This window comes from Podarcis vaucheri, assembly GCF_965113315.1.
Source record: "Podarcis vaucheri genome assembly, chromosome: 1".
In the NCBI taxonomy this organism is placed as follows: Eukaryota; Metazoa; Chordata; class Lepidosauria; order Squamata; family Lacertidae; genus Podarcis; species Podarcis vaucheri.
The window spans coordinates 6,189,094-6,202,693 of NC_138759.1; the positions used below are offsets into that span (position 1 = coordinate 6,189,094).

General features: G+C 49.3%; 1 protein-coding gene and 1 long non-coding RNA gene across 2 annotated transcripts in view; one reads left to right on the top strand and one right to left on the bottom strand.

Annotated features, from left to right (window-relative positions):
- GCH1 (GTP cyclohydrolase 1) overlaps positions 1-12,693 on the bottom strand; it is a 41,122-nt gene extending 28,429 nt beyond the window's left edge. The window contains exon 1 of the mRNA XM_082219739.1: positions 11,995-12,693. Within this exon, the coding sequence (XP_082075865.1) occupies positions 11,995-12,340 (346 nt within the window). The 5' untranslated portion in view covers positions 12,341-12,693. The remainder of the gene's footprint in view (positions 1-11,994) is intronic.
- The window catches only part of LOC309531109, a 157,119-nt gene that overhangs the window by 29,754 nt on the left and 113,765 nt on the right, over positions 1-13,600 (top strand). The gene's annotated exons all lie outside the window — the stretch shown is intronic.

Genomic DNA, 13,600 nt, shown 5'->3' on the forward strand with positions numbered 1-13,600 from the left:
AGCTGTTCCACCTGGCCTTTGGTCTGGACTCAGTCTGATCTTTATGTTTCCCTACCCTTATGGTTTTGATCTATGGGCTACTTTTAAAAAGAGGCTGCATTTTAAATTGCATTTTAACCTGTAGTTTAAACTGTGTCCCCCCCCCCATTATGTAATTTACTGGTGTTAGCCACCCTGGCCAGGGAGGGCAGGGTATAAATTATTATTATTAGTAGTAGTAGTAGTATTAATGTATTAGTATTAGTGTCGAGTCCAACAAGACTTACTCCCAGGTAAAAGCACAGCAAGGCCCCACTGAACTCAATAGAATTTAACTTCTGTGTGATGTTTTGGGAGGGACTCCAAAGGTCATTCAGTCTAACCCCCTAGAATGCATTTGCCTACAACAAATATAAAGCATGCGCTGCTAGGGCATTTAGAGCACGTGTGGAGTGCAAACTCCCCATCGGCAGACGTGACGTTGGATGAAAGAGAGGATCGCAACAGTTGGGAGAAGATAAAATCTGAATAGGAAGGGAAGAGAATCGCCCATGACTTGGAGCCTTTGCGTCAGAGGTAAAAGAGCCTGTTGCTATAGGAACTATTTGCATGGCTTTAATGTCGCTCGGGAGGCGAGCGAAAAGAAAAAGATGAAGAGGCTGCCTTTAAAGCCTTTAGGGCAGGTTAAGGGAAGACACAAAATGGCTAGGACGGCTGGCTCTCTGGTGCATTTGCAGTCTCCAGCCACAGCCGGAATAATCAAAAACCACGAGGAGTTTACGAAGTTGCTTCAAAGGCCAGAGCCGGAACATGAGCCAGCAATGCTTACAGGGGCTCAGACTGGGTGCATGCGCGCCTACGCAAACCCATATGCCAAAGGGCTCTCCTCAAAACCCCTGACTCTTGCCTTCTCGCCTCCCATCATCTCTGCCCTCTGTGGATGGGACTCTCTAAGTTTCCCTGACTTGGAAAAAGGCCAGTTCAGAAGTACAATGAATGGGTGGGTGGACCATTCACATAACTGGCAAGAGTCGCACTCTGCTACGGCGGGGGTCATTAACTTTTCAATGCCCGTGGGAGCATTGGATTTTCTTTTTTCTTTTTTGTATAATTTTTATTAAAGATGTAAACAAAACATATTATCCCCAAAAATGTCATCCTTAATCCCCCCCCCGTTTCCTCCCTCCCCCCCCCCACAAAACCCACCCACCCCACCCCCCGACTTTCCTCAGTACCAGTCTTTGGTTTCTCTATGAATGCTGTTCTCTGCATGTTACAAAGTTGTGTAAATCCTTAAACTATTTAACTGATTATTGTCAATAAAAAGTTTGTGAAATGTTTATTCAAAACCTGCCAAGGAGTCCAATCTGCTTTGTTGCCTCTTCAAATACTTTGTAAAGGGTTCCCATTCATCTTTAAAGTCACAGTTATCCTTGTCTCATAGCTTATGTGTCAGTTTTGCCAGTTCTGCATAGTCCATCAATTTTTCTTGCCATGATTCTTTAGTTGGGGTTTCTTCAGTCTTCCATCCTTGTGCTATTAAAACTCTCGCAGCCGTTGTCGCATACATGAAGATGTTTTTCAGCTTTTTTGGCAGATCTTTCCCTACAATCCCTAACAAAAATGCTTCAGGTTTTTTAACAAATGTTAGCTGGAACATTTTCTCCAACGGAGCATTGGATTTTCAAGCAAGTGCAACAGGCACCGCATCCTTTGGTGTCTTAAGAACATAATACAGTGGTGCCTCGCAAGAGGAAAAGAATTCGTTCCGCGAGTCTTTTCGTCTTGCGATGTTTTTCGTCTTGCGAAGCACGGTCCGTCGCAACTGTGCCTCTTCAAGCAGCTTTAAAAAAAAAACCCAAGACGTTTTCGTCTTGCGAAGCAAGCCCATATGGAAATTCATCTAGCGAAGCAACGCAAAACCGGAAAACCCTTTCGTCTAGCGAGTTTTTCGTCTTGCGAGGCATTCGTCTTGCGGGGCACCACTGTAAAAGAGGCAGTTGATCCATCTTGCCCGTGTCTAGTTGTGGGCACTGTTGGTGCATGGGTACACGGAACTGGACCTCACTGGGCTTCTTGCACCAACTGGAGAATGCCAGGCAACTACGTTCTCCCCCACAAACGACCCTCGGAATGATTCATCACTCTTCTTTCCCAATGCGATTCTGTGACACATATCCAAAGATATGTGCACACAGTTCAATAGCAGAGTCCAAGCAGTAGCTAGGCATTGGAGGTGTGGATTTCTAAGCTACTTTATTACGTACAAAACAGAACAAAAGAAATCATGGCTACTCTCTCCTCCTTCATCTCCGAGAGAGAACAGAAAAGCAATAGTACAACATAACGGAACAGCGTAACCGAACTTCCGTTCTCATGACTCCAACAATATGGAATGTCAACACAGGCATGTGATGAAAACAATCACACACCCTGCAACGGGAGGAATGGAATCCCAACAGGCACAGCAGTTTAAGAAGGGTGATAATATACATCCACCCTGGAGAAAAGACGACCGAGGGGTGATTTGAGAACTGTACGACAGGTGACCACCCAACCTCTGTTTAAAAAGCTCCAAGGAAGAAGACTCTACCACCTTTTGTGGGAGTCTGTTCAACTATTCAACAGCACTAGCTGTCAGAACGTTCTTCCTGATGTTCAGTTGGAATCGCCTTTCATGTAAGTTGAATCTATCGGTTTGGGTCCTTCCATCTTCCATGCTGCCCTGGGTGTTACCTCTGAGGGGGGTGACAAAATGCCGGGCGGCACTCACCGCGGGGGCCTGTAGTGCGTCCGAACCATGCGTCTCTCCCGGGAGTGACACAGCATCTTGAGCGCCCAAACGGTCCGCCCGCTGCCTCCCCCTCAGCTGTAGGGTGGCAGAGTGGGAGGAAGCAGGCAGACTCCTTGGAGGCCTCGCGGAGCGTCCTGCCCCGGCTGGCCACGCCACGTGGGCGGCTGGCACATGCGCTGCCCCAGGCGCCCAATCAGCTTGCTCCACTGCTGGACAGCCCTTCAGATATTTGAAGATAGCTATCCTGTCTCCTGTCCATCTCCTCTTTTCCAGGATGAACATATACAACTCCTTCAAGTGCTCCTGATAAAACTTGGTTTCCAGACCCTTGATCATCTTGGTTAGCCTCCTCTGCACACCTTCCAGCCTGTCAACATCCTTCTTAAATTGTGGTGCCCAGAACTGGACCCAGTACTCCAGGTAGGGTCTGACCATGGTAGAATACGGTGGTACTATGACTATTCCCGTGAAAGTAACTTCCCATTGAAAGGGGGGGCACCCTGCGTTTTCCCCATTCTCTGCTTCATCAACAGAGCTAGCAAGGAAGTCTTATAGCTATAAACATAAACACCACAAAACGAAACTTGCCTTCGGAAGAAAATATTATTGGTTACAAAATTTTACTCCTTTCTTGTTCCCCCTCATATTTTTTTCACAGCTTAGCTGTGAAAAAGAAAATAGAAAATTGTGCCAACATTTTTTTAAAAAATTCTGAAAAATAAAAAGAGCTTTGGCAAGTTTACTTTTCATGAGAGTCAAATTAAGGCACTTTCCCCCAATGTATTGACAGTTTAAACAAGTTGAAGACACGGCAGATCATTCAGAGGCAATAAAAGGCTTTAAGAGACACCTGGTCGAAATTGCAGCCTTTCTTCACTCCGCTTTCCTGCCAAAACGGTATTTACAAGAAGAGTGACGTACAAGAGGCAACAAGGTTTGCTTCTGCCATCAGTGTCTCTAATGAGGTCTGGAATCATGCGCCGAGCCCCAAATGGAATCAATTGTTTGGAAAGCATCTGCTAGTTCCTCCATCAACATTGGCAGCGGAGAAAAGAGGTCTAATTTAATTCACATTGTGATTGCACACAGTGCAAGTGGAAACGGGAGGAAAGAGTCAGGCTTTATTCCACCACTTTCAAGGCAGACGGACACACTTGTCTCTTTTGCACAAATCCTTTGGCACAAAACTATCCGCTGTGGAAATTGTTCGGTTTGGTTTTGTATTTTTTAATGTTTTCTATATTGCTCATGTAATGGCAGAACATGAGGAGGAATTAAAGAACCTTTTAAGGAGGGTGAAAGAGGAGAGTGCAAAATATGGTCTGAAGATCAACATCAAAAAAACTAAGATCGTGGCCACTGGTCCCATCACCACCTGGCAAACAGAAGGGGAAGAAATGGAGACAGTGAGAGAATTTACTTTCTTGGGCTCCGTGATCGCTGCAGACAGTGACAGCAGTCACGAAATTAAGAGACGCCTGCTCCTTGGGAGAAAGGCAATGGCAAACCTAGACAGCTTCTTAAAAAGCAGAGACATCACCTTGCCAACAAAGGTCCATATAGTTAAAACTATGGTTTTTCCAGTAGTGATGTATGGAAGTGAGAGCTGGACCATCAAGAAGGCTGATCGCCGAAGAATCAATGCTTTTGAATCATGGTGCTGGAGGAGACTCAAGAGTCCCATGGACTACAAGAAGATCAAACCTCTCCATTCTGAAGGAAATCAGCCCTGAGTGCTCACTGGAAGGACAGATCGTGAAGCTGAGGCTCCAATACTTTGGCCACCTCATGAGAACAGAGGACTCCCTGGAAAAGACCCTGATGCTGGGAAAGATGGAGGGCACAAGGAGAAGGGGACGACAGAGGATGAGATGGTTGGACAGTGTTCTCGAAGCTACCAGCATGAGTTTGACCAAACTGCGGGAGGCAGTGGAAGACAGGAGTGCCTGGTGTGCTCTGGTCCAGGGGGTCACAAAGAGTCGGACACGACTAAACGACTAAACAACAACAAATATTGCTTATGAGTAGTTTCGTTATGTTTGCAGTTATGTGTATTTTCATGTTGGAAGCAGTCCTGTCCTGAGCATGTTTTTGAACTTTGGAAAGGCAGCAAACAAATGATATACAGAGTATATTTTAGCCAAGCTTCTAATATTGTGGCTTTCAATAACCACAAGCTTTATGGAGAGATTTAACCACTTTTGACTCCTCTTTTCAACTTCCTCTTTTACCAGTTCCCCAAATTACTAGGGGATGTTTCTTCCTTTGAAGTAAAATGTAAATATGCTGGACTTTCTTGGCAATTGCCCATTTATATATATATTGAATTTGATAGCACTATGGTCACTATCTGTATTTGGTTCAACAACATTTACATCTGGCATCAGATCTTGAGAGTCCCTTAAAGTTACTTCACCTGTGTTCAGATCCATGATCTACTGTTCTCAAGTTTCGCATCTAGACAATGCAAAGTGGTCCACCAAGGGAGCTGCACCACTGATTAAAAATCGCAAGTGATTCTCAAAACAGTGATCTGCAATGAACTTTCAGGTGGTTCACCAGGCAGAAGTCAGTAAGGAGAAGCCGTCGCCATCGTCACTTTGTTAGGTCTTACTGGTTGCTCAGCAGCTAATTGCACACGGCTAGACCTTATGACACAAAAAGACAAACAAACCGACAAGTGGCAGGCAGCTGCAGTGCTAACTCCAAAGCCTGTGGTTTAACGCAGAGCAAGAATTTTGAAGCATTTGCCTCGCTACGCCTTTGTCGAAAGCGGTTCTGAATTTGCCCTGGTGTGGCTCCTGTCCAGGACGGACAAAAATGCAAGCAAGGGCAAAGTGATTGGGACAAAATACCCAACTCACTTTATATGTAAAAAAGAAAAGAAAAAGGCAAAGGACCCCTGGATGGTTAAGTCAAGTCAAAGGCGACTATGGGGTTGCGGCGCTCATCTTGCTTCAGGCCAAGGGAGCCGGCGTTTGTCCACAGACAGCTTTCCGGGTCATGTGGCCAGCAGGACTAAACCGCTTCTGGTGCAATGGACCACCATGACAGAAACCAGAGCACACAGAAACACAATTTACCTACCCGCTGCAGCGGTACCTATTTATCTACTTGTGCTGGTGTGCTTTCGAACTGCTAGGTTGGCAGGAGCTGGGACTGAGCAACAGGAGTGCACTCCGTCACAGGGATTTGAATGGCTGACCTTCTGATCGGCAAGCCAAGAGGCTGAGTGGTTTAGACCACAGCGCCACCCGCACCCCAACTATGCTCATGTGGTCTGTACTGGTGGTGACTGACCATGAAAAAGAGTTATTATTTGGAGTGGGTAGCCTGATGAACAATGGGATTACGGCACTCACCTGACCTCATCCGCACTGCTAACCTGACAGGGCAGCGACAAGTTTGGTGTGGTGCAAGCAGGGGCATACGAAGTGGGAGGCAGAGGGGGCGGGCTGCCCCGGGTGCCACTCGGGGGGGCGTGACAAGATGGCCCCTGCCTCCCCCCAGCTGTAGAGCAACCGAGGGCGCGTGGCGTCCATCTGGGGTGCCTCTCGCACAGGCTGCCACGCATGCGCACTCCGTAAGGGATGTTGCGCATGCGCAGTCTGTACAGACGTCACGTGTGCACCACCAGGTGGTTCGTCCTGCCCCGGGTTCCTCTGCCACTGGGTGCAAGCACCCTGGCAGCAGTGTTAGAAACCCAGATATATAAGCTAGGTGCCAAATTGCACCTAAAACCTGGGTTATGGTCTCCACAATGGAATGTCCAGTCGCCAGGCGGTTGGGTTTGGTGACCCCTTTCAATGTGACAATGCCACGATTCTATTATCTCAACTACAATCTGCTCGGATATCTCACTTGGTAGAGCATGAGACTCTTAACTTGAGGGTCATGGATGTGATAGGAATTCTGAGGTCTTAAAGGTAAAGGTAAAGGTACCCCTGCCCGAACGGGCCAGTCTTGACAGACTCTGGGGTTTGTGCGCCCATCTCACATTTATTGGCCGGGGGCCAGCGCTGTCCGGGGACACTTCCGGGTCACGTGGCCAGCGTGACAAAGCTGCATCTGGCGAGCCAGCGCAGCACACGGAACGCCGTTTACCTTCCCGCTGGTAAGCGGTACCTATTTATCTACTTGCCCCCGGGGGTGCTTTCGAACTGCTAGGTGGGCAGGCGCTGGGACCGAGCAGCGGGAGCGCACCCCGCCGCGGGGATTCGAGCCGCCGACCTTTTGATCGGCAAGCCCTAGGCGCTGAGGCTTTAGCCCACAGCGCCACCCGCGTCTGAGGTCTTAGGTATATGTTAAATGTTCTTAAGTGTACCAACCAAGCACATACATAGATCAGCACAGGAAACAATGCCTTATGAGGAACGGCTAAGGGAGCTGGACATGTTTAGCCTGGAGAAGAGGAGGTTAAGGGGTGATATGATAGCCACGTTCAAATGTATAAAAGGATGTCACATAGAGGAGGGAGAAAGGTTGTTTTCTGCTGCTCCAGAGAAGCGGACACGGAGCAATGGATCCAAACTACAAGAAAGAAGATTCCACCTAAACATTAGGAAGAACTTCCTGACAGTAAGAGCTGTTCGACAGTGGAATTTGCTGCCAAGGAGTGTGGTGGAGTCTCCTACTTTGGAGGTCTTTAAGCAGAGGCTTGACAACCATATGTCAGGAGTGCTCTGATGGTGTTTCCTGCTTGGCAGGGGGTTGGACTCGATGGCCCTTGTGGTCTCTTCCAACTCTATGATTCTATGATTCTATGATAAGACCGACCTGAAACCATTTTGATTCCCAAACTGAGCAAATCATTTCTCTGCAAGGTCAAAGTGGGAAACCTCCCCCTTGTCTCTTTCCTCACAAATCCTGTCTTAAGGGCACATTTAAGATATGAATAGGGTGTGAGCCTGTGACCTGGCCCAGGAACTAAGTATTTATCATTACAAAAGACTGGCCAGGCTCCCCAGGCAATCCAATCAATTGACCATTAAACAGGTAAACAAAGCACTCAGATTTCCTGTAGACCGCCCTTTCTGTGATGTAGGTATGTGGGTGGTGGTCTTGGGTTTCACCCCTTCTGTGCTGTATGTATGATGTATGGAGGGGTGGTCTGGAGCTCCAGGGCAGGGAATTAAAAATGTCTATATAAGACAGAAGATGAGATGGTTGGACAGTGTTCTCGAAGCTACAAACATGAGTCTGCGGGAGGCAGTGGAGGACAGGAGTGCCTGGCGTGCTCTGGTCCAGGGGGTCACGGAGAGTCGGACACGACTAAACGACAATATAAGGCCTTGCGCTTCATTGTTCTGGGTTCTTCTTCTTTTCCTGCATTTGAGGGGAGCACCCTGTTGCAACAGATCAATAAAGATCAGGCTTACTAGCTGCTTTGCTTCTCAATATTCTCTGGTTGGCCTCTGTTATTCTCTCCTACCAATAGGGAACCTATGTAAGGACTCTATATGGGCTCTTGGATACCCCATAAGGGGAAAAGGGGCAGAGTTTTGTTTACAACAGACTCTAATTCCCATCAGCCTCTCCAGGGTTGACCAGCAGTCAAGGTTGATGTGACTTTTGGTCCTGCAGGATCTGAAGGGAGGCACATTGACTACCTCCGATGTAGAGTGTTCAAAGTAAGCCAATAGAATTCCTTTACTGCAACTTCCCCTTCTAGATGGATGGCCACCTGTCATGTATGCTTCAGCTGAGATTCGTGCATTGCAGAGGGTTGGACTAGATGACCCTTGGGGGTCTCAACTCTATGATTCTATGACTCATTGAAATATGAATAAAGCTAGGAGCAAATTCAAAGGCCTTGTGACTATATCAATCAACACAGGGGTGAGAAAGCTCAGGCCTGGGGGCCAAGTGTGGCCCTCTGTGTCTCTGTATTTGGGGCTTGGAACTCTTCCCAAGCTATGCTTTCTCTCCCGAGACCCCATAAGGAGAAAAGGGCAGATTGTGTTTACAACATGGGTTTTAGCCCCACATGGGGCAAAACATTCCTGCACTGCAGGGGTTTTGAGTAGCTCTACAATTCTACGGGGGACGCGGGTGGCGCTGTGGGTAAAAGCCTCAGCGCCTAGGGCTTGCCGATCGAAAGGTCGGCGGTTCGAATCCCCACGGCGGGGTGCGCTCCCGCTGCTCGGTCCCAGCGCCTGCCAACCTAGCAGTTCGAAAGCACCCCCGGGTGCAAGTAGATAAATAGGTACCGCTTACCAGCGGGAAGGTAAACGGCGTTCCGTGTGCTGCGCTGGCTCGCCAGATGCAGCTTGTCATGCTGGCCACGTGACCCGGAAGTGTCTCCGGACAGCGCTGGCCCCCGGCCTCTTGAGTGAGATGGGCGCACAAACCCCAGAGTCTGTCAAGACTGGCCCGTTCGGGCAGGGGTACCTTTACCTTTACCTTTACAATTCTACAAGTCCATTGCTTGACTGCAGCTTTCTCTCACAACAATTCACTCATCCCTGTATGCAAGGAAGAGGAACGCAAACAGTGGAAATGGAAACGGAATTAACCATGGACTAAGGTGGAGGTTTTTAAGCTGTGGTTGCCAGCTGTGGTCTCCACGTAGTCGCCATTGGACCTCTGCCAGTAGCAAAATGTGCCTGGTGCCTGGCTAATTTCTGCTCTGATCTGCCCTCCACCTCGCCCCTCCCAGTGACGTGCCTGGAGGGAGGTGATGGGGGCAGCACAGCCCCGAGAGAACGCCACCCACTAAGATTCTGACCCAGCTTTGAAAAATGAGAATTCCATGCTAGGGATCGTTGGGGAAAAGATCCAGAATAAAACTACCAAGATCACAATAGCGTTGCACAAACCCATGTGGCAAGTGTACTTACTATAATAGCATGTAACTCCAAGCCAGGGGTGTCCCAACTTTTTTCAAAGAGGGCCAGATTTGATGAAGTAAACATGCGTGAGGGCCGGCCAAAGTTGTTGACCTTTTTTAAGAATAGAATAGAATTTATTATTTATACCCCGCCCATCTAATGTGGGCGGCTTCCAACAAAGCATTAAAGTACAGTAGTCCGTTAAACATTAAACGCTTCCCTAAACACGGCTACCTTCAGATGTCTTCTAAAAATCTGGTAGTTTTTTATTGCCTTGACATCTGGTGGGCAGGTGCCACCACCGAGAAGGCCCTGTAACTTGGCTTCTCGCAGTGAGGGAACCGCCAGAAGGCCCTCAGCACTAGACCTCAGTGTCCGGGCAGAACGATGGGGGTGGAGATGCTCCTTCTTTTTATGATTTTACCGCAAAGTTGTTGGGCTTTTTTTAGGATTTTACTCCAGGAAATAAACTACCACAGGGGCCGGATTAATCCGACAGGCCCCCGAAACGGACTTTGGACATGCCTGCTCTAAGCCATCATTTATTTTTAGGGAATGGGTCATGAGTCAGGGACAGGCATTAACTTTGCATGCAGAAAATTTCAGAGATTCAATCCTCACAGCTGAAAGAGACCCCATCCTGAAACCCTGCTAGCTGGTGGACACACCAATGTTTCCCAAACTTGAGTCTCCAGCTGTTTTGGACTACAACTCCCATCATCCCTAGCTAGCAAGACCAGCGGTCAGGGGTGATGGGAACTGCAGTCCAAAAACAGCTGGAGACCCAAGTTTGGGAAACCCTGGTGTATATAGTACTAATAATAATGCTAATAATAATGTTATTATTTATATATTGGCCAAACACAACAGCCCTGTTTGTAATCCTGGAGAGCCACTAGTCAGAGGGAGAGGAGAGGGGAAGACAGAGGAAGGGAGGGAAGACTTCTCTGAGACCAGACCGCAGATGGAGTTCGGGGAAGAGATAAGATTTAGACCCAGGAGTTTCTAATTCACAACTGAGGGTGTGTTCACACCTGGGAACACTGATGGGGGTGGGATGTCTTTACCTTATGCAAAGGAGTCCACACCTTGTCTAGAGATTAAGAGTGGTTTTAGCCTTAAGGACTCAGATCTGTGTGAAGCTGGTTGGGGAAACAGTGCCCCAGATGGTATTATTTCACAACAAAGTACAGGATATGCTTGCATTCTGGATGATGTCCTGTGAGCAGGGATTAAAAACCCAACACAGCTAGTAAACAGGAGTGTGAACAAGGCCTCAGGTTTCTTAGCTGCTTTGCTATGCCGGCGCCATACAAAGTGACCCAGCAGTTTAAAGTTGTTTCATTCATTAAAATTGAAGTTTAGTATTAACTTTTAAAGTCATCTTAAAATGGGAGGAGCCTACAGAAGGCACCTGGTCCAATCCTTGGAAGCATCTTGAAAGCCCTAAACGGCCTCAGCCTAGTATACCTGAAGGAGCATCTCCACCCCCATCGTTCTACCCAGACTCTGAGGTCCAGCTCCGAGGGCCTTCTGTCGGTTCCCTCACTGCAAGAAGCGAAGTTACGGGGAACCAGGCAGAGGGTCTTCTTGGTGGTGGCACCCGCCCTGTGGAACACCCTCGCACCATATATCAAAGAGATAAACAACTACCAGACTTTGAGAAGACATCTGAAGACAGCCCTGTTTAGGGAAGTTTTTAATGACTGATGTTTTATCACTTTATTGTTATTATTCTGTTGGGAGCCACGCAGAGTGGCTGGGGAAACCCAACCAGATGGGCAGGGTATAAATAATAAATTGTTGTATTATGATGATGATCCCCAATTATAGCTGGGGAACACTCCTTGTCTGAAATCCTGAAGAGCTGCTGCTGCCAGTCAGTGTGGGCATACTGTGTTAGACAGCTTGACTCTGTAGAAGCCAGCTTCTTAAATTCCAATGTGTTTCCAAAGTAACAATGATTTCATTGGAAATTCACTTACCAACTTTTGTAATCTCCTGCAGGCAAGTCTCTTCCCCAACCTTTCTCCATTCCGGTGCTCTCTGGTTGCTTTGGACTAAAACAAGGCCACCAGCCGTGGGCAGCACTGCTTAGTGGGCACTGCAGTCCAAAACAGCTGGAAGGCACAGAGTCTGCTATAATCTACCCCATGGGAACAGTGAGGGTGCCTGAAAGGACCTACACGGAGCCATTTAAGCACATTCATTTATTGGAACCAGGACACTACAGCCAGCTCAAATTGCCCCTAATTTGAGAAAAGCAGCCTGTCTACCTCACAGGGATGTTGGGAACAGGAGCAATGCAAAGCACTGGGCATTCTGCTTTGTTTTTAGTTTGGCGGGGATCTATTCTCCAGGTGCACCCTCGTGCACCGGAGCCCTGCTCACCTGTGATGGTCTCTTGGTAGCCTTTGGTGAAGAACTGCATGGCGGTGGCCGCCCTCCAGGGGGTCTTGAGGAGCCCCTGGCGCTCGGGGTCCTCGCCCAGGGCGCGCAGGATGGTGCTGTAGGCGGCGGCCAAGCCGGGCAGGTTCATCTCGTTGTCTTCCTCGCTGCGGGTGCGCTCCTCTCTCCAGCTCTCGAAAGAGCTGGCTGCAGCCTTCGGGCAGCGCGGCGCGTCCGCGGAGGAGCGGCCGGGCAGCGCCTGCGGCGGCTTCTCCGCCAGCGCGTAGCCGTTGTAGCTGGAGGCTCGCAGTGGCTGCTCCAGCAGCGCCCGCGCCTTCACCTTCTCCATCACTCCGGAACCGGGAGACCTGTCCGTGCGGCTGCGGAAAACCCTGGAGATGTGGGCTGGATCTGGCGACTTTGCGCGCAAAAGGACGCGCGCCCTGGAGGGACGAACACCCGAGGGATCGTGCCCGGTCTCAGACGGAGGGAGCGAGTCTTTCTACCCACGAGGAGCGCAGGGATCCGCAGCGCAGCGTTGTCTCCAGCGCTGGAGACGGTGCGCCAAAGCGGTGACCCGTGCGCCTTGGCGCTGGAGAGGTTGGGAAGTTCCTGGCAGGGAAAAGCGTGGCGCGCCTCGACGGAGGAGGGAAAAGAACACCGATGTCAGGATCCGGCCCTGCCTTTCCTTCGGCTCCACCCTCGGACTTTTCCCCGGCCGGCTCGCCCCACTTTATAGCGCGCCAGGCTTCGGCGCAGCTCCTATTGGGCTCCCCTGCCCGTGCGTCACCCGCCCTGGCAGCCTGTAAGCGGATCAGGCGGCCGGCGAGCTCCACGGGCGGAAGCGGGGGTAGCGGCCGGGGGAGCCCAGGCTGGGCCAAGCGGGGACGCGGAGGAGCCCCTGTCGAAGCGGGAGAGGCTGGGTCGCTGTGGGGAGCGCAGGAGACTGTCTGATGGCTTTTATTTGGTTCATAAGGATCTTTGCGCACCGCCAAGTCTTAAAAAAATAATATCCTGGCCGACGGGTACGATAAAATCATGAAAACATCAAAACAATGTGAAATCGCAAAAACCCAAATGACCAGCGTGGAATCCAATTCTCTTTCGTTCTTGTTTTAGTTTGTTTGTTTGGTTGGTTTTTTTGTTTTTTTTTAAATGTCACTGTAATGTTCTTGGAATTACAGCTAAAGCATCCAGGACATATGACCATCCAACCTCTGCTTGTTGTTGTTGTTTAGTCGTGTCCTACTCTTTGTGACCCCATTGACCAGAGCACGCCAGGCACTCCTGTCTTCCACTGCCTCCCGCAGTTTGGTCAAACTTCGAGAACACTGTCCCACCATCTCGTCTTCTGTCGTCCCCTTCTCCTTGTGTCCTCCATCTTTCCCAACATCAGGGTCTTTTCCAGGGAGTCTTCTCTTCTCCTAAGGTGGCCAAAGTATTGGAGCCTCAACTTCACGATCGGTCCTTCCAGTGGATCACTGCCTTGCCGTGGCGAAGGGGCTTGAATAACTCAGAGAAGCTATGAGCTATGCCGTGCAGGGCCACCCAAGATGGACAGGTCATAGTGGAGAGTTGTGACCAAACGTGATCCACCTGGAGCAGGAAC